The sequence below is a fragment of the Piliocolobus tephrosceles genome, chromosome 12, assembly GCF_002776525.5.
Source record: "Piliocolobus tephrosceles isolate RC106 chromosome 12, ASM277652v3, whole genome shotgun sequence".
In the NCBI taxonomy this organism is placed as follows: Eukaryota; Metazoa; Chordata; class Mammalia; order Primates; family Cercopithecidae; genus Piliocolobus; species Piliocolobus tephrosceles.
In genome coordinates, this window is record NC_045445.1 from 86,837,151 (window position 1) to 86,856,544 (window position 19,394).

General features: G+C 39.3%; 1 protein-coding gene across 13 annotated transcripts in view; it reads right to left on the reverse strand.

Moving 5' to 3' along the window:
• Positions 1-19,394, reverse strand: part of HEPH (hephaestin) — a 100,558-nt gene that overhangs the window by 3,118 nt on the left and 78,046 nt on the right. For 10 of the 13 annotated variants that reach the window (XM_023198427.2, XM_023198430.2, XM_031936637.1 and 7 more), the window contains 5 exons: positions 9,248-9,354; positions 8,062-8,287; positions 5,437-5,576; positions 4,117-4,279; positions 724-768 (listed from right to left, as the gene is read on the reverse strand). In XM_023198427.2, the coding sequence (XP_023054195.1) occupies positions 724-768; positions 4,117-4,279; positions 5,437-5,576; positions 8,062-8,287; positions 9,248-9,354 (681 nt within the window). The remainder of the gene's footprint in view (positions 1-723; positions 769-4,116; positions 4,280-5,436; positions 5,577-8,061; positions 8,288-9,247; positions 9,355-19,394) is intronic. The other 3 variants (XM_031936642.1, XM_031936641.1, XM_031936640.1) reach the window with 1 other exon arrangement.

Here is a 19,394-nt window from a genome sequence, read left to right on the forward strand (position 1 = left end):
TTGTCTCACACTGTCCCTTGGGGAATTCATATTTGTGCTACAACTTTGCCATGTCCACCCCAGCAGCACCTAGATTTTACTCATTCATATATATATATATATATATATATATATATATATATATATATATATATATATATATATATTTTTTTTTTTTTTTTTCCCAACAGCTTTAGGAGTACAAGTACAAGTGGTTTTTGGTTGCATGGATGAATTGTATAATGGTAAGTCTGGGATTTTAGGGCACCCATTACCCAAGTAGTGTACATTGTACCTAATAGGTAGTTTTTTATTCCTCACTGCTCTTTTACTCTCCTTGCTTCTGAGTCTCCAATGTCCATTATCTGCATACCTTTGCATACTCATAGCTTAACTCCCATTTATAAGTGAGAACATGCAGTATCTGGTTTTTGACTAGCATCTAGAATTTTCTTCTCCCCTCACATGTTAGATGAAAGGCTAAAATAGCAGCCTTTAAATGGGGAGGAGGCTGCTTTCCCCAACTCAGGAGGTTTGGGGTGGAAGCCAGAGAGAATTAACCTGCTGAGGGAAGTTAAACCTTCATTCTTTGGCTTCTGAAGTCCTGTGGATGTCTCAGGATACTTTCTGCTGATGTATTCTAACTTTCAGTCACAGAAGTCCCGTTCCCTAAATGTACCTCACCCAACCCTACACACAGACACGCTACGGATAACTACCCAGTCTGTGCATCATTTTACGTACCTTTTTCAGTCTCTTTGGTGATGGTGGTGATAGTGCTTAAGTGCTCTGGTTGGGGGAAAAAAAGACAAGAGGTTATCCTTGTTGTTCTTCCTACCAATTCATAGGCACCCTATGAAAGGTCAACATTGGTTGCAGAAGTTTCTCTGTGATAAAGTAAGCAAAATAAAGGTAGAATTTACTACTTTATAGTCAAAGTCAATATTAGCATGTTGATTTGATTTTGAACAGTGACATGAAATATGGGCAAGATAACAGGCTTGGAGTCAAAAACGTAAATCACCCCTCTGCTATTATTTACATATTTCTTGGCACTTCCTCTATCCCCATTATTGCTCTTTTTCCCACCATTTGCCACACTTCCTTCAGGAAATCCCTGCTCCTTGTCAAACATACTTCCCTACACATTCAACATCTTCTCAGAACACTTCTTCCTCTCCTTGATTTAATAAAGCTGAGTTCTTCTCTGAGGACCATACTTCATTTACATCCCCTCAATGCTTCTTTGAGATCATTGTTTCTCCTCTTTTTGTAAAGATATCTCTCTTTTGAGGCTCATATTATTTGGCTAGAACTACAATCATTTCTTGTTATTGTTAGCTAGCAGTTCTCTTCATTTATGGAAGTCTTTAGTAGCTGGCTCAGTCTCCCTCTCCCTCATTTCCAACCATGGGTGCTGACCCATCAAATACTCAAGCCTCACAGTTTCTGGACCTTTTAACTCCAATAACTTTGATGTCTACTCCAATTCTACCAGCCACTCCCATGGTCACATTAACCTTGTTGTCAAGAATTGTTACATCTCAGAAATCTAAAATCTAACAACAACCTCCCATCCTTTCAGTGCTCTAATACACTTTATTTCAAAAACTTGTTATCCTCCCCTGCCATGAGACCTCTAGCTTTCAAACCCTTCATTTTTTTTCCTCAACCTAGTAGCTTCATCCTGTATTTTCTTCCATTCCTGACCAAGTGAGACTCCAAGGTCTATCACTTCAACTACTAATCTACCAAGAGTGTTGCAATAATCTACCCAAACTCCAGTAACTATAATTTCCCTGTATTTTGTCTGGTACGCTGAATGCTGCCAGAGAAAATCACACAATTGTAAAGATTAATATTCTTTGTGTCCAATTTCAACTAAACCATCAATGCTGCCTGGCGATAATTTATTTCCCATTCACCAGAGTGGCTATTTCAAACTTTTGTCCACTTTTCTCAAACCCTGTACCCTGTCACCTGCCCTTCATTCTCAGCAGATGACTCTATTTGCTCCATCAGCGAGAAGAGAAAGACCATGGGCTGAAATTCTCTGTCAGTCTGTCAAATCCCCTGGTCAAACCTACACATTGATCCTTATATTTTCTGTCTTCTTTCTTCTTACAGTAGAAAGATTACTTTCCTCCACTCTTGCACTAATCTTTCATGTTAGCTCTGATTCTCATTCCCTGCTGCCTTATCAGAAACCTTGTTTCAAGAATTAGTCTTTTCCCTCTATCTTTTCAACTCTTCCTTCCTGTTGACCTGTGAACACATATGGAGTTGAAACAACATGAAATTAGGCCATAGCAGGTTAAAAAAAAACAAAAAGGCAAATAGAAAATATTTATGGGCTGGCTCATTGTCACAGAGAGATATGAGCTATACTTCCTCATGGAAGTACCCTGGCAATATGTATTGAAATGGTCTCATAGATTGGATGGCTCATATTTGGGATAATCCATTACTACATATAGAGAAAACCTATTGTCTTGGATCTATATCTCCCTGATGATGTATCAATTGATCACTTGACTTTTGTTCTATGTACTTACAACAAAACAAAGAAGTTTCTGTAAATCTGGGTGCTCGGGAATAGCTCCTGAGTAGTTAAGTGGAAGCTGCATTCTAGGAGTATTAGTTGACAGAGAATAAATCTTTTAAATGATATAGGAAGTCATAACGTACAATCATTCATCTCCCTCCCTGAGGGTAAACAGAAGATTTGTATTCTCTACCCTCATTTGCTAAGTTTACTTGAATATTCAAAGACATTTTCCCATTCACTATTCCTGTTGATAGAGTGCCAGTGACTGACAACCCCAGAATATCATTTTTGTTTAAATAGTGGCTATGTATTCTTTAAAAGCATAGAAAAAAAAAAAAAAAAACAAAAAAAAAACAGCCTTGATTTCTGTGGACCCCAAAAGGCTCTATAGGGCTTCTTGGAAGGCAAATAGTGTTGGCAGCTGGACTCAGGTCAAGAACCTTAAGAAGTAAGACATTTGACCCTTTAATTACCCAAAGACACAAAAGCCAACACAGCCTACCCATCTACATTTTTTGGTGAAGAACAAAGAGTGGCTGGCCAAGAAATTGCTCTAGCTGCTCCCTCTCCATATAAAATATAAAGAAAAAGTTTTTTCCACCCTTGGTAGTAACTCTGAGATAAGCTGTAATTGAAGGTTAATATCTCTTTCTAGCCTTAGATGAAGATATTCAAAAACCAAAAGGAACTGTCTTGCTAGATGTGGGGGCTCATTCCTGTAATCCCAGTGACTTGGGAGGCTGATGTGGAAGGATGGTTTGAGCCCAGAAATTTGAAACTAACCTGGGCAAAACCCTGTGCCTAAAAAATAAAAGCTAGGCCAGGTGCAGTGGCTTATGCCTGCAATCCCAGTACTTTGGGAGACCAAGGCAGGAGGATTGCTGCTGCAGAAGGAGGCCAAGAGTTTGGAACCAGCCTGCGTAACATAGGTAGACCCTCTTCTCTACAAAAAGTATAAAAATTAGCCTTGTGTGGTGGCACATTCCTGCAGTCCCAGCTACTTGGGAGGCTGATGTGGGAGGATCGCTTGAGCCTAAGAGTCTGAGGCTCCAATGAGCCATGATTGCACCACTGTACTCCAGCCTGGGTTACAGATCAATACCCTGACTCTAAGAAAAAAAAGAAAAGAAAAGAAAAGGAAAGAATTGCCTTTCACAACCCCACAAAACAAATCAATTTAATGGGTGACTGTTAGACTTATTTTTATTCTCTTTTTAGAAAGACTAATTAGGAATATTCCTTGAAATAATCAGTTACTCTAATGCAGTCAAGTAATACATTTGTATATAAGTTAAATTAATTTAAAAAGAAGCAGACCTGCACTAGGCTTCAATGCATAGAGCCAAACCAGTTTCAGGCTGGGTCAACCCATGAGAGCTCAACAGGTTTTGAAGTAATTAGGAGAGGGACAGGTGGAATGGAGGATTAGAAATATTGGTTGGGGCAATATCTAGAGGGAGTCTATGCTCTGTCTTAAGACGTGCTTATTCTGGGATCAGAAGGAGACAATCAAGAGGCTTTTTGGTATTATCTGGTTCCTATAGGCTAAAGTGTTAAAAGATGATCGCTTTGGGGAAGTTAGGACTTACCTGTTCGAGAAAAAACAGTGAATAGGGTCTCCATGCCAGCATGGACATGGTCAGTCACATGGCAGTGCATCAACCACGTCCCAGGGTTGCTGGCCACCATCTCCACTACTTCAAAAGTCCCTGGGAACAGATCCACCACATCTGCCCGGTAGTTCTCACCATTCTGCAAGAGAGATTGGGAATGAGGAAGAGGAAGTGAAGGATATAAAGGTCATCTTAGAGCTTTCAGGAACTAAAAATTTGTGATGTCCACATTAGGGAGCTGAGACTCCAAGACTCCTAGACCAGTGAGTGGCTTTAAAAGTCCACTTTATCGAAATCATCCTGGCTAACGCAGTGAAATCCCATCTCTACTAAAAAATACAAAAAAAAAAAAAAAAAAAAGAAGTAGCCTGGCATGGTGACAGGCGCCTGCAGTCCCAGCTACTCAGGAGGCAGAAGCAGTAGAATGGTGTGAACCTGGGAGGTGGAGCTTGCAGTAAGCTGAGATCGCGCCACTGCACTCCAGCCTGGATGACAGAGTGAGATTCCATTTCAAAAAAAAAAAAAAAAAAAGTGTCCACTTTATTCGTATCTCCAATGAACCCACCCACAGAAACTAAATCAACAGAGATGACTTTCTCCTCTTAAAGTGTCCCAAAATAAGAGAATTTCTAGGTTACTTTAGAGAGTTCAAAACAAGTATCTTTATAATTTTCAGCAGGCTAAAATATGAGAAATTTGGTGTAAGCTTTACCCCTATGAATGAGGCATATATTTCCTTTAGAAATTGATTCAAATAAAGTTATCTTTGCCATTGTCTTTTTCAGCACTTCTAAATCTCGAAGTCTGTATCAGTGCCCCCAACTCCTCCTCCTTTACCTAAGACTAAACTGTTTTCAAAATCTACATATTGTTCCATGTGCCCTCTAAGTTGAAGCTCTTCTTTTAATAGATTAAGGACTTTCAGCAATTCTGAGATGCCACCCTGAAATTCCTTGTTCTTAAAAATCACTGCTCATTGAATCTCAAGTCCTTGACATTGATTCCTTGACATTGAGTCCTTGACATTGAGTCTTGATATTGATTCCTTCAGTCTCCTTACCGATAAATGGGCCATTTTTTCTCTTCACAGCAGAAGGGAAAGCTAGGGCCTAGCAGGAAGTTTTTGACCCTGGGATATACAGCCAGACTAAAATTTCCAGCTCAGTGCTCCATTTACTAGACCTCTGCTCTTTTAACTAATTGTTACCATGTTCCACGCTATTACCCTTTTTCTCAATTGTTGCTCAACCACTGTTCTAATCATCCTTGAGGGACTCAGCCCACTTTCCAGCTCACCCGATACAGGAAGCTCTCTGCATGAAAGTGGATGGTATGCAGATCCACATCTTGGCCCATGCCCAGCATGTACCAGGCCACTCGTTCTCCTTGGTACATGGTAAGACCCCTAAGGTTGGCATAGAGTTTCCCATTGATTGCTGTCAAAAAAAAGAAGAAGAAGAAGCTTCTTACATCTCTCCTTTTGACTTCCCATTGCCACTGTCCTGGTCCTAATCTTTTTTCTTGAAGATAGCAATGGGCTCCTAATTTGTCTCATCTTTATTCCATCTGTCCCTTTTCAAGGTATCTTCTTACATTGATATTATCAAAATTATCTCTCTAAATAACTGAATGTGATGACATCATTCTGCTGCTTCAAATATTTTAATTACTCTCTCCTGCTCCAAAGAGCAAGTCCATGGATCCTTACTTCACCCAACAAGATCCTTCAAAATATAACTCCAAACCACTTTCTCAGACTTAACTCCCACTACCCAGCAAGCTTATTCTAATTAGGGTGATTTCTTCACCATCCCTCAAATGGTCCATGCATGTTCTTTTTGTCCTTGTGTTTCTAAGATTCCCTACTAGAAATCCTGCCTTCTTTTATCAATTTTTTAAAGCCTAGTCAAGTCTTTACTCCTCCAGAAATACTTTCCTGATCTCCTAGTTCCTCTCCATACCTCTTATTCCCTGCATGCCCTTCCACTTGTGAACTCCTCCAGTACTGTCTCATGACTCCTTGGAACTCATAAGAAATTGTCTTCTACATTTACCTGTCTTTTCATGTGTGAAAGCTTACATCCCTAACTAGACTATAGGTTCCTAATATGCAGAAAAGGATGTATGTATACACTGCATTACTATAGCTTCCTTGTATTTTTTCAGAACACCCAGTAGACAGCTGGGTCAACAGTAAATGTTAAAAAAAAAAAAAAAAAAAAAAGACCTGCCACATTCATGGAATTAATAACATTAATGCATAGAATAGTGATATTAATGCCTGGGATTAATAATGATATTAATGTATGGGTCTCTTCCCAGGCCACATCTTATGCTCCAAGGACATCAAAGTACTTATTGTTATAAAAATTCACACTTCCAGGACTTTTCCCTGGAAAATTTCCCCCACTTCTCATATTCTTACAGAGGGAAGATAATTTCCACTTTATTCCTCAAGAGAGGAAGCAATCATTTATAATCTGTCTCTGTGTCTACCAAATTGTGGATTTCAGAGAGGAAACTAAACATGATCAACTCAGCCTCTTATTGATCTTTTCTCTCACTCATCAGTCGGGCCACAGAAATGGGCAATAGCTGATTCATTATTTCACTGTGGGTTTGATTCTCCCTCTGCTAAAGAGGAGAGTATTGCTGTCCATCTATGTCAATGACAAGGTGGAAATGTCTATCTGTTGCCAGAGAAATGTTAGTAAGCCTATTTAGTTGTAGAACTGAGATCAGTTTTTCCATTAGCCTTCTTAGTAATAAGGTTCACATTTGATCTTAATGTGTTGGTTCAGGAACCTGAAAAGGAAGAGAGGGATATTATTTATTTACCCCTCAGATGCAAATATCTCCAGTGCTAGCACTCAGAAACTGCACAACAAATACCTGCTAGATGGATAGGTAGGTATATTTACACCTGAAGAGTGCATATAGACACATAAACAAACAGAAGAAGGTAAGCATTAGCCAAACCCCTGCATTAACAGGACATAACTGTGCCCTCTTTCCCTTTTTTGTCCTGGGTCTTTTTTTTGATTTGACAGGTGCTAAAATGTCTGCCTTGTGAAGTTTGTGAATCATCTGTTCTAACGTGAATCATTCATCACTCCATCAAGGAGAAATAGCTAAAATCTGTAGGATAAGAATATACTACTTTTTAGTTCCATTAGAATCACTATCAAAGGTACACATCCTCAGATCAAAGAAATCTTGGGCTAAAAGGAATAGTGAGAGATCACTTAATTCTACTGCACTTATGCTCTCCCTTCTTTCTCTTGTTTTTGAAAAGCTACACAGATCTCTCGAGCAAAGGAAGGCTTTGATGCACAATTTCTCTCCAAAATCCATTCAAGTACCAAAAAGTTCTTCCCTGTATCTGACATAAATCCAGTATGCTTCTCACTGAGGCTGTCTTCTTCAATTCTTCCATCTATAAATTGAAACTCTTTTAAAAAAAGACTAAAATACAAGCTTTCATCTGGCTGTATTGGAATCCATTGAGATAACTGGTCCCAAATTTAGAGCAGTAAATAAATGAGATGATATTGGGAGACTAAACTCAGGGTTTTAAAATAGAGAAGCACTAAGCAGTCAGTTTGGCAAGTACATTGAAGGTCATACATGTCCATTTTGCCTTCTCTAATATGTTAAAATTTGCTGGTATCACCATGGCAACTTTACACAGTCAACTTCCCGCTTTCTGGGCACCCAATCTAACCTGGACCACATATCTGCCTTTGTATATGTAAATGTATGATAGTAGGAAATGCTTCTTCTGACTCATTCTCATTTCACCTTACCATGTTCGTGTCCTTTCTGGGATTATGTTCCCTTAGATAGTAATAGGCCTATTAGATATCCCCATGTAACCAGTAGGGACTGCTTTGGAAAAAGAGTAGCTTTTTTACTACTGACCATGCATTTTATTACTCTCCAAGAAAGTTTCATCCTGTAGATTAATACTGCCTGGATCCTGGGACCCATGGGTTGCCACATTTTCCTCCAAATACCAAGACTGATTTTCATCAAAAATCAAAAACAACAACGCAAATTCCCGGTCCATGTCACTCCGTCCTCCGTGGGGCTCCAGGATGCCCTTTCGGCAGATAGTCAAGGGCCCCACCAGGCCACTATACATGTCCTGAGGAAGGGAGGAAGCGGGAGAGACAGAAAGAGATGGAGTTGTTTCTGGGTAGCAGTACTCTGCAGGGAGCCAGCTTCTCATACAAGCCCACTGTGCCTCTCAGCATTTCCTCATGATATCTTACATTTATAAGTACCCCACTATGTTATTTGAATTCATTCTAACAATTATCTTGGGACTTAGTTAAGATGCACTATCTGATCTATGCTTTATCTAGGCTAAAGTATTTATTGACCTCTTAACCTACCGAACATTTTTACAACTTAGTGTCTTTTTTGTGCTGTTTCCTCTGCCTGCAATGCCCTCCCCATCATCATACCGCTTATCTGATGGCATAATGTGACTCAGCTTTTAAGGCCAAGAGTACATGCACCTCCCATTGTGATGTCTTCTCCAGGTTCTCTCTTCCTTAACTAGACAATACTCTTTGAAGCTGGAAATGTATCTTAAATTTATATCATCCAAAGCACCAAGTAAAATGCCTAAAATGTGGTAGGCACTCAATAAATGATTGCTAATGGCTGGCTGTAGATGGATGGCTAGATCGATAAATCCATTTTCCAGATAAGGAAACAGAGGCAGAATGACTTATTTAAGGTCATTCTAAAAGCATGCTATAACCAAATTTGGGACTAAAGCCTCAATCTCTGTACAACCAACCCCAGGTTTCTTTTGTGTTTTCTGTTTGCTTGTGTGTTTGTTTTCTTGTAATGAGAGCATGTTACTATATAGGATCCAAAATGAAAAGAAAAGAAAGAAAATCTTCATGACAAGTATCTGGTGCTGCCCATTCCCTTCCTCCCTCCTCCTGTCTATTAAAATAAGTCCAGCTTTTGAGGAATGTTCCCCAAATTCTAGGCTCTAGTATCCCAGGAGCAAGCTTCTTACTACACCTGGTTAATAGCTTCTTTTTGCCGGGAGTTTGACCCACTTCCAGGTAGCCAATCTTGTATTTACCTTGATGGGATCCACTGCAGAATAATAGATCCAGGAAACACAAGCAGAGTCATTGGGCCCAGGGCCAGATCTCTCTGGGATGTTCCACTGATAAGTGAGCACCTCACCTAGGAAGTGTAACAAAGAACCTCCAGTTGCACTGGGTCAGAAATTTCTCTCAATTCCCAGGTCTCCCCAAGAGGCAGTGGTGGGTGAATCCCATCCTCTTTAAGATCTTTCTTCATCCTTTCTCCATCATTTTATTTTTGTGACCTTGAGCTTTTCCCTCCTGGGACACCCTCAGCCTTTCTTTTCTGCTTTCCCTTTCCTTAAAGGCCCAGGTCCAATACTCTGGTAAGGCAGCCTTGCTACTTTTTTTCTGCTTTTAATATCTTCTTTATCTTTGTGGGGAAGGCAGGGGAAGGGGGGAGGCAGGGTGAGGTTCCCTGCTTTGGTGTATTTTTTCCAGCTGCTGTCTCCTAAATGCAGTTGTTTGCACAAAGTTCTGTCTCAGTTCTCTTCCTTCTTTCCATACTCTCTCTTTGGAACCTTTAGTCACCTTTCTGATGTCAACTATGATCTGTGCATCGATGACTCTTAAATACTTAGTTCCAGCCAGACTCCCCTTGCTACTCAGCTCCAACTCCAAATATTCTATTAGATACTGAATATATTTTAAAGATTGTCCTGACAGCACCAGGAAAATAGATTGTAGGAACTCACCTCCCTCCTTTGAAAAACCACCTTCTTTCCCAATCTGTGCTCCCAGTGTCTATCTAGAAATAACACTATCACTCTTGTACTTACCGAGACTCAAAACTTTAATCTTCTTTACTTCCTCACTTTCGTAATTCAACATCTAACCAAATGGCAGGTCTTATTGATTCTACCTCTACATTATATTTTAGAACCATCCTCTTCTCCTTTCAATTATCATTACTCTTGTCCTAGTTTAGACCCTTGTTTTCTTAACTGAACCATTACAAAGCCTCCTAACATGTTTCTCTGCCTCCAGCCTTGCCCTCTCCAATTCATCTTCCAAATAATGTTACATTAATCTTTTCTAACAACTTTATTGAGATATAATTTGCATACAGTACAATTCACCCGTTTAAAATGTTCAATTCAATGGTTTTTAGTATATTACCAGAACTTTGTAACCACCACGATTCATTTTGCATGTCATTACCACCAAAAGAACTCCTGCACTGCCCTCACCCTCTCATCCACCCACCCACCCCCACCCCACCCCACCCAAGGTAATCAATATTCTACTTTCCGTCTCTATAGACTTGTCCACTTTGGGCATTCCACAGTTATTGAATTATATCATACATTTCATTTTGTGACTGATTTTTTATTTAATATGTTTTCTTTGTTCACCCACGTTGTAGCACATATCAATACTTAATTGTGTTTATTGACAAATATTCCATTGAATAGATATACCACATTTTATTCATTCATTCTTCAGTTGATGAACATTTGGGCCATTTCCACATTTTAGTTATTATGAATATTGCTGCTATCAGCATTTGTTTACAAGTTTTTATGTGGATATATGTTTTCATTTATTCCTGATTTGTATGATAATGCTATGTTTAACCACTTAAAGAATTGCCAAACTGCTTTCCAAAGCACCTGCACCATTTTGCATTCTCACCAGTAACATATTAGGGTTCCAATTTCTCAACATCTGCATGAAAACTAGCTATTGTCTGCTTTTTTAAAAAAATTATTTTCATTATCCTAGCATGTGAAAAGTGTCATCTCACTACAGTTTTTATTTCCAATTCTCTGATGGCTAACAATGTTGAGCATCTTCTCTTGTGCTTAATAGCCCTTTTAACATCTTCTTGGGAGCAATGTTTATTCAAATCCTTTGCCCATTTTAAATTGGGTTATATGTTTTTTGATAATAGCATTGTCAAATAACAGTGACATCAAGCAATAGTTCCTTATGGATTCTGGATACAAGTCCCTTATCAGACATATGATTATGGAATTATTTCACATCCTGTGGATCACCTTTTCACTTTTTATGGTGTCCTTTAAAGCATACTTTAAATTTTAAGCTATTTCAATTTATTTGTTCACTTGTGCTTTTAGTGTTGTATAAAAGAAACCATTGCCTAATCCAAGGTTACGAATGTTTGTTCATTTATTTTCTCCTAGAAGTATAGCTTTAGCTTTTATATTTAGGTCTTTGATCCATTTTGAGTTGATTTTGATTTTTTTGTATGTTGTGAGTCAGAGATTCAATTTCATAGTTTTGTATGTGGATATTCAGTTGCCTCCGCACCATTTATTGAAAAGACTATTTTTTTTTCCATTGAAAGGTCTTGGTACTTTTGTTGAAAATCAATTGACCAAAATGAGAGAGTTTATTTCTGGATCTTCAATTCTATTCTATTGATCTATCTGTCTATCCTTATGCCAATGCCACACAGTCTTGAGTTCTATGCTTTGTAGTAAGTTTAGAAACCAGTAAGTATGAGTTCTCCAACTTTGTTCTTCTTTTGTGACATTGTTTTGGTTGTGCGATATTAATTTTTCAAAAATCTTTCTTTGTTCATGTCACACCTTTTGTCAAAGATCTGTAATGGCTCCCTCATATTCAAATAATAAATTCCAAAAATTTCCCCATCAGCTAAGCCCTCTCTAACTCAGCCCTGGCCTGCCTTTTCAGCAATGTCTCTTACTCTTTCTAGTTCTGCAAAATATATACTGGTCAAATCTAACCACTTGCTCACCTCTGGTCATACCACATACTTTCACAGCTCTGTATCTTTTGTCATGTTGTTCTGTTTACATAAACTTCTCTCCAAACTCTCCATCGAGTTCAAGACTTATTCAGCAGTCTTCTTGGCATCTCCATTTGTCTAATTTTTATCTCAGACTCAACATATTAAAAATAAATGTTTGACCTCTCCCCCAAACCTTGTCCTCTTCAGTCTTCCTTTTCTCACTAGAGAGTGCCACCAGTTATGAAAGCCAAAACCTCAAGAGTTATCTTTGATTATTCTCACTCCTTCACATCTCATATCCATCATCAAAATTCTGAGGGATCTACCTGAAAAGTATATGCTACCACCATAGTCTGTGCCATTATCTTCTGTCACCTGAAAAACTACAATCGTCACCTATCTTGTTCCTCTCATAACATGTGTTTCACATAACAACAAGTGTAACCTTTTAAAATACAATGTAAGCTATGCCACATCTCTGCAACAGCTCCTCACTGTGAGTAAAACTAAATAAAAATTCCCTACCATGGCTTGAGAGACTCTACATGATCTTACTTATCCTTCTTTATATCTATAAACTCATTTCTTATTATTCTTCATCTTTCTCAGTATACTACAGCCACACTGTCTTCTTATTCCTTAAATACACTGAGATCATTCCTGTCTCAAAGTATTTACACCTGCAGTTGAAGCTGTCCTGTAGCTTTCTTAATATGGCTGATTTCTATGCTACATTCAAGTTATCAGCCTAAATATAATTTCCTCAGAGAGCCTGGGACTGACCGTAGTAGTCAAGGCTTCACTCTTGTATCCAAAATACATAAAGAACACTTAAATTTTAACAAAATAAAAACAACCCAATTAAAAATAGGCAAAAAATCTGAACTGATATTTCACAACACAAGATATAAGAATGACAAATAAACATATGATAGATGTTAAACATTATTAGCCATTTAGAAAATGCAAATCAAAATTACAATGAGATATCATTACATACCTGTCACAATGGCCTTTAAAAATCAGTGATAACACCAAATGCTGGCAGGGATGTGGAACAACTGAATCACTCACACTTTGCTGATGGGAATGTAAAATGGTTCAGACACTCTGGAAAAAAGTTTGGCAGTTCCTTATAAAGTTAAATATCCCCTTACTGTATGATCCAAAAATCCTAGTTCTAGGTATCTAACATAGAGAAATGTGAACGATGTTCACACAAAAGCTTCTACCCAGCACCTGTAATCCCAGCACACTAGGAGGCCGAGGCAGGTGGATCACTTGAGGTCAGGAGTTTGAGACCAGCCTGACCAATATGGCAAAACGTATCTGTGCTAAAAATACAAAAATTAGCTTAGTGTGGTGGCGGGCACCTGTAATCCCAGCTACTCAGGAGGCTGATGCATGAGAATCACTTGAACCTGGGGGGCAGAGGTTGCAGTTAGCCAAGATCGTGCCACTGAACTCCAGCCTAAGTGACAGAGCGAGACTCTGCCTCAATCAATTAATCAATCAATGCCTCTATACACATAGTCGTAGTAATTTTATTAATAAAAGCCAATAACTGGATAAAATCTAAATTCTCTTTAACAGTGAAAAGTTGTACAAAATGTGATACATTCATACCATGAAATACTACTCAGCAATAAAAACAGTAAACTATTGACACATACAACAACTTAGAAGAATCTCCAGAGAATTATGCTGTGTGAAAAAGGTTAATCCTGAAGGATTGCATACTGTATTATTCCATTTATATGTAGATATCACTTACATAAATCACAGAATATGTATACATATATATGCATCTTTTTTTTTTTCTAGGAAAGATGTAATAATAGGAATTGAGAACAGATCAGTGGTTCAATGAGGGTGGGAATAGTAAGAAAGTCAACTGCTCTAATTCCTAATTGCGGTGGTGATTATGCTAAACTACACATCAAAAAAGCCAATTATATTGTAAGACTTTAACAACTATAGGAGTTTAGATTATTAATCACTGGAGAAAGTGTTATAGGAGAGTTTAGGCTTGGTCTGAATCTCAAGGAATGAGGAGAGCTTAAAGAAGAAGAGTCAGAGGTGAAAGCATGCAATTTTTTTTTTTCACCCATACAATCAACAAAGCTGTATTGAACACATATTACATGTTGAATGTTGGAAAGAGTCATAAACAAAACAACATAGTGCCTGTCCTCTTAGAATCTAGTCAGGAGAGGAAACAACATACAAGTAAACCAATATAATTTCAAAAAAATAAAAATTAAAAAAAATAAAAAAAATAAAATGTAGTTCACTGTATATTAACCATTATCATTGTTTTTGATTCTCTTTCTGTTCTCCATATATACTTACTTATATTAAAATGTTTTATCACATCAAAAAAAAAAAAAAAAAAAAAAACAAGTAAACCAACAACAACAACAAAAAGAAAACATGTAGAATTACAAACTGGGATAAGTGCTATGTTCTTGTGAAGATCTCTACCCTCCTTTACCTTTTTAAATCAGGTCCCTCCTGACTCCATCCTTTTCCCTATCTGGTCCAAATTCCCTCACTGCCATGATCAGCATTTGAACTACTCTTTTACAAATATCCTGTACTCTCATGTATTCTTGCCTGTTACTCTATTCTACACAATGCATCCCCTTCACCCCTCCCACCCCATAATAACTTCATGGAAATCAGTGGTCCTCAAAGTATATTGCTTCCACCAGCAGCATCAGAATCCACATAGCAGTTTGTAGAAATGCAAATTATTGGGAATCTCTCCACACCTGAAGATTCAGAAACTCTGGGCGTGGGCTCAGTAACCTATGGGCAATATAACAATCCCTCCAAGTGATTCTCATGTTCACTAAAGTTGGGTACCAGTAACCTCCCTAGGTGTATCTTATAATCTGCCTCTTCTGATCTTAGACTGTGGCTGAACACACCTGGAGAAAATTATACAGCCTTCTGTAGTGCTGCTTCTTCAAATTTCTATTTTCCAGTCTCATTGTGTCCTCAGTGCTGTTTGGTTCGATAGCTTCCAATCCTGTTCCCCTTGGTGACAATTCCAAACTTGCAATACACTCCTCAAGCCTCATTTGTTCCTTACTTCCTTACTCTAAAAAACTGAATTCAACTCACATTTCACAGAATAAGAATAATATTGGCGAAGACGGCCGAATAGGAACAGCTCCAGTCTCCATCTCCCAGCACGAGCGACACAGAAAACCGGTGATTTCTGCATTTTCAACTGAGGTACTGGGGTCATCTCACTCGGGAGTGCCGGACAATCAGTGCTGGTCAGCTGCTGCATCCTGACCAGCAAGAGCTGAAGCAGGGCGAGGCATCGCTTCACCTGGGAAGCGCAAGGGGGAAGGGAGTCCCTTTTCCTAGCCAGGGGAACTGAGACACACAACACCTGGAAAATCGGGTAACTCCCACCCAAATACTGTGCTGTAAGCACACCAGCACACCAGGAGAATATATCCCACACCTGGCTGGGAGGGTCCCACGCCCACAGAGCCTCCCTCCTTGCTAACACAGCAGTCTGCGGCAATCTAACTGCAAGGCAGCAGCCAGGCTGGGGGAGGGGCGCCCGCCATCGCTGAGGCTTAAGTAGGTAAACAAAGCCCCTGGGAAGCTCGAACTGGGTGGAGCTCACAGCAGCTCAAGGAAACCTGACTGTCTCTGTAGACTCCACCTCTGGGGACAGGGCACAGCTAAAAAATAAGAGGGGAAGCAGCAGAGGCCTGTGCAGACGCGAACGACTCTGTCTGACAGCTTTGAAGAGAGCAGTGGATCTCCCAACACGGAGGTTGAGATCTGAGAAGAGGCAGGCTGCCTGCTCAAGTGGGTCCCTGACCCCTGAGTAGCCTAACTGGGAGACATCCCCAATAGGGGCAGTCTGGCACTCCACACCTCACAGGGTGGAGTAAACCCCTGAGAGGAAGCTTCCAAAGCAAGAATCAGACAGGTACACTCGCTGTTCAGCAATAATCTATCTTCTGCAACCTCTGCTGCTGATACCCAGATAAACAGGGTCTGGAGTGGACCTCAAGCAATCTCCAACAGACCTATAGCTGAGGGTCCTGACTGTCAGAAGGAAAACTATCAAACAGGAAGGACACCTATACCAAAACCCCATCAGTACGTCACCATCATCACAGACCAGAGACAGATAAAACCACAAAGATGGGGAAAAAGCAGGGCAGAAAAGCTGGAAATTCAAAAAATAAGAGTGCATCTCCCCCTGCAAAGGAGCACAGCCCATTGCCAGCAACGGATCAAAGTTGGTCAGAGAATGACTTTGACAAGATGAGAGAAGAAGGCTTCAGTCCATCAAACCTCTCAGAGCTAAAGGAGGAATTACGTACCCAGCGCAAAGAAACTAAAAATCTTGAAAAAAGAGTGGAAGAATTGACAGCTAGACTAATTAATGCAGAGAAGGTCATAAACTAAATGACAGAGATGAAAACCATGACACGAGAAATACATGACAAATGCACAAGCTTCAGTAACCGACTCGATCAACTGGAAGAAAGAGTATCAGAGATTGAGGATCAAATGAATGAAATGAAGCGAGAAGAGAAACCAAAAGAAAAAAGAAGAAAAAGAAATGAACAAAGCCTGCAAGAAGTATGGGATTATGTAAAACGACCAAATCTACGTCTGATTGGGGTGCCTGAAAGTGAGGGGGAAAATGAAATCAAATTGGAAAACACTCTTCAGGATATCATCCAGGAGAACTTCCCCAACATAGCAGGGCAGGCCAACATTCAAATTCAGGAAATACAGAGAACGCCACAAAGATACTCCTCCAGAAGAGCAACTCCAAGACACATAATTGCCAGATTCACCAAAGTTGAAATGAAGGAAAAAATCTTAAGGGCAGCCAGAGAGAAAGGTCGGGTTACCACAAAGGGAAGCCCATCAGACTGACAGCAGATCTCTCAGCAGAAACTCTACAAGCCAGAAGAGAGTGGGGGCCAATATTCAACGTTCTTAAAGAAAAGAATTTTAAACCCAGAATTTCATATCCAGCCAAACTAAGTTTCATAAGGAGAAATAAAATTCTTTACAGATAAGCAAATGGTTAGAGATTTTGTCACCACCAGGCCTGCCTTACAAGAGACCCTGAAGGAAGCCCTAAACATGGAAAGGAACAACCGGTACAAGCCATTGCAAAAACATGCCAAAATGTAAAGACCATCGAGGCTAGGAAGAAACTGCATCAACTAACGAGCAAAATAACCAGTTAATATCATAATGGCAGGATCAAGTTCACACATAACAATATTAACCTTAAATGTAAATGGACTAAATGCTCCAATTAAAAGACACAGACTGGCAAACTGGATAAAGAGTCAAGACCCATCAGTCTGCTGTCTTCAGGAGACCCATCTCACATGCAGAGACATACATAGGCTCAAAATAAAAGGATGGAGGAAGATCTACCAAGCAAATGGAGAACAAAAAAAAGCAGGGGTTGCAATCCTAGTCTCTGATAAAACAGACTTTAAACCATCAAAGATCAAAAGAGACAAAGAAGGCCATTACATAATGGTAAAGGGATCAATTCAACAGGAAGAGCTAACTATCCTAAATATATATGCACCCAATACAGGAGCACCCAGATTCATAAAGCAAGTCCTAAGAGACTTACAAGGAGACTTAGACTCCCATACAATAATAAGGGGAGACTTCAACACTCCAGTGTCAACATTAGACAGATCAACGAGACAGAAAGTTAACAAGGATATCCAGGAATTGAACTCATCTCTGCACCAAGCGGACCTAATAGACATCTATAGAACTCTCCACCCCAAGTCAACAGAATATACATTCTTCTCAGCACCACATCACACTTATTCCAAAATTGACCACATAATTGGAAGTAAAGCACTCCTCAGCAAATGTAAAAGAACAGAAATTATAACAAACTGTCTCTCAGACCACAGTGCAATCAAACTAGAACTCAGGACTAAGAAACTCAATCAAAACCGCTCAACTACATGGAAACTGAACAACCTGCTCCTGAATGACTACTGGGTACATAACAAAATGAAAGCAGAAATAAAGATGTTCTTTGAAACCAATGAGAACAAAGATACAACATACCAGAATCCCTGGGACACATTTAAAGCAGTGTGTAGAGGGAAATTTATAGCACTAAATGCCCACAAGAGAAAGCAGGAAAGATCTAAAATTGACACTCTAACATCACAATTAAAACAACTAGAGAGGCAAGAGCAAACACATTCAAAAGCTAGCAGAAGGCAAGAAATAACTAAGATCAGAGCAGAACTGAAGGAGATAGAGACACAAAAAACCCTCCAAAAAATCAATGAATCCAGGAGTTGGTTTTTTGAAAAGATAAACAAAATTGACAGACCACTAGCAAGACTAATAAAGAAGAAAAGAGAGAGGAATCAAATAGACGCAATAAAAAATGATAAAGTGGATATCACCACCGACCCCACAGAAATACAAAGTACCATCAGAGAATACTATGAACACTTATACGCAAATCAACTAGAAAATCTAGAAGAAATGGATAATTTCCTGGACATTTACACTCTCCCAAGACTAAACCAGGAAGTAGTTGAATCCCTGAACAGACCAATAGCAGGCTCTGAAATTGAGGCAATAATTAATAGCCTACTCACCAAAAAAAGCCCAGGACCAGATGGATTCACAGCTGAATTCCACCAGAGGTACAAGGAGGAGCTGGTACCATTCCTTCTGAAACTATTCCAATCAATAGAAAAAGAGGGAATCCTCCCTAACTCATTTTATGAGGACAACATCATCCTGATACCAAAGCCTGGCAGAGACACAACAAAAGAAGAGAATTTTCGACCAATGTCCCTGAAGAACATCGATGCAAAAATCCTCAATAAAATACTGGCAAACCGGATTCAGCAGCACATCAAAAAGCTTATCCAACATGATCAAGTGGGCTTCATCCCTGGGATGCAAGGCTGGCTCAACATTCGCAAATCAATAAACATAATCCAGCTTATAAACAGAACCAAAGATAAGAACCACATGATTATCTCAATACATGCAGAAAAGGCTTTTGACAAAATCCAACAACCCTTCATGCTAAAAACGCTCAATAAATTCGGTATTGATGGAATGTACCTCAAAATAATAAGAGCTATTTATGACAAACCCACAGCTAATATCATACTGAATGGGCAAAAAGTGGAAAAATTCCCTTTGAAAACTGGCACAAGACAGGGATGCCCTCTCTCACCACTCCTATTCAACATAGTGTTGGAAGTTCTGGCAAGGGCAATCAGGCAGCAGAAAGAAATCAAGGGTATTCAGTTAGGAAAAGAAGAAGTCAAATTGTCCCTGTTTGCAGATGACATGGTTGGATACTTAGAAAACCCCATCGTCTCAGCCCAAAATCTTCTTAAGCTGATAAG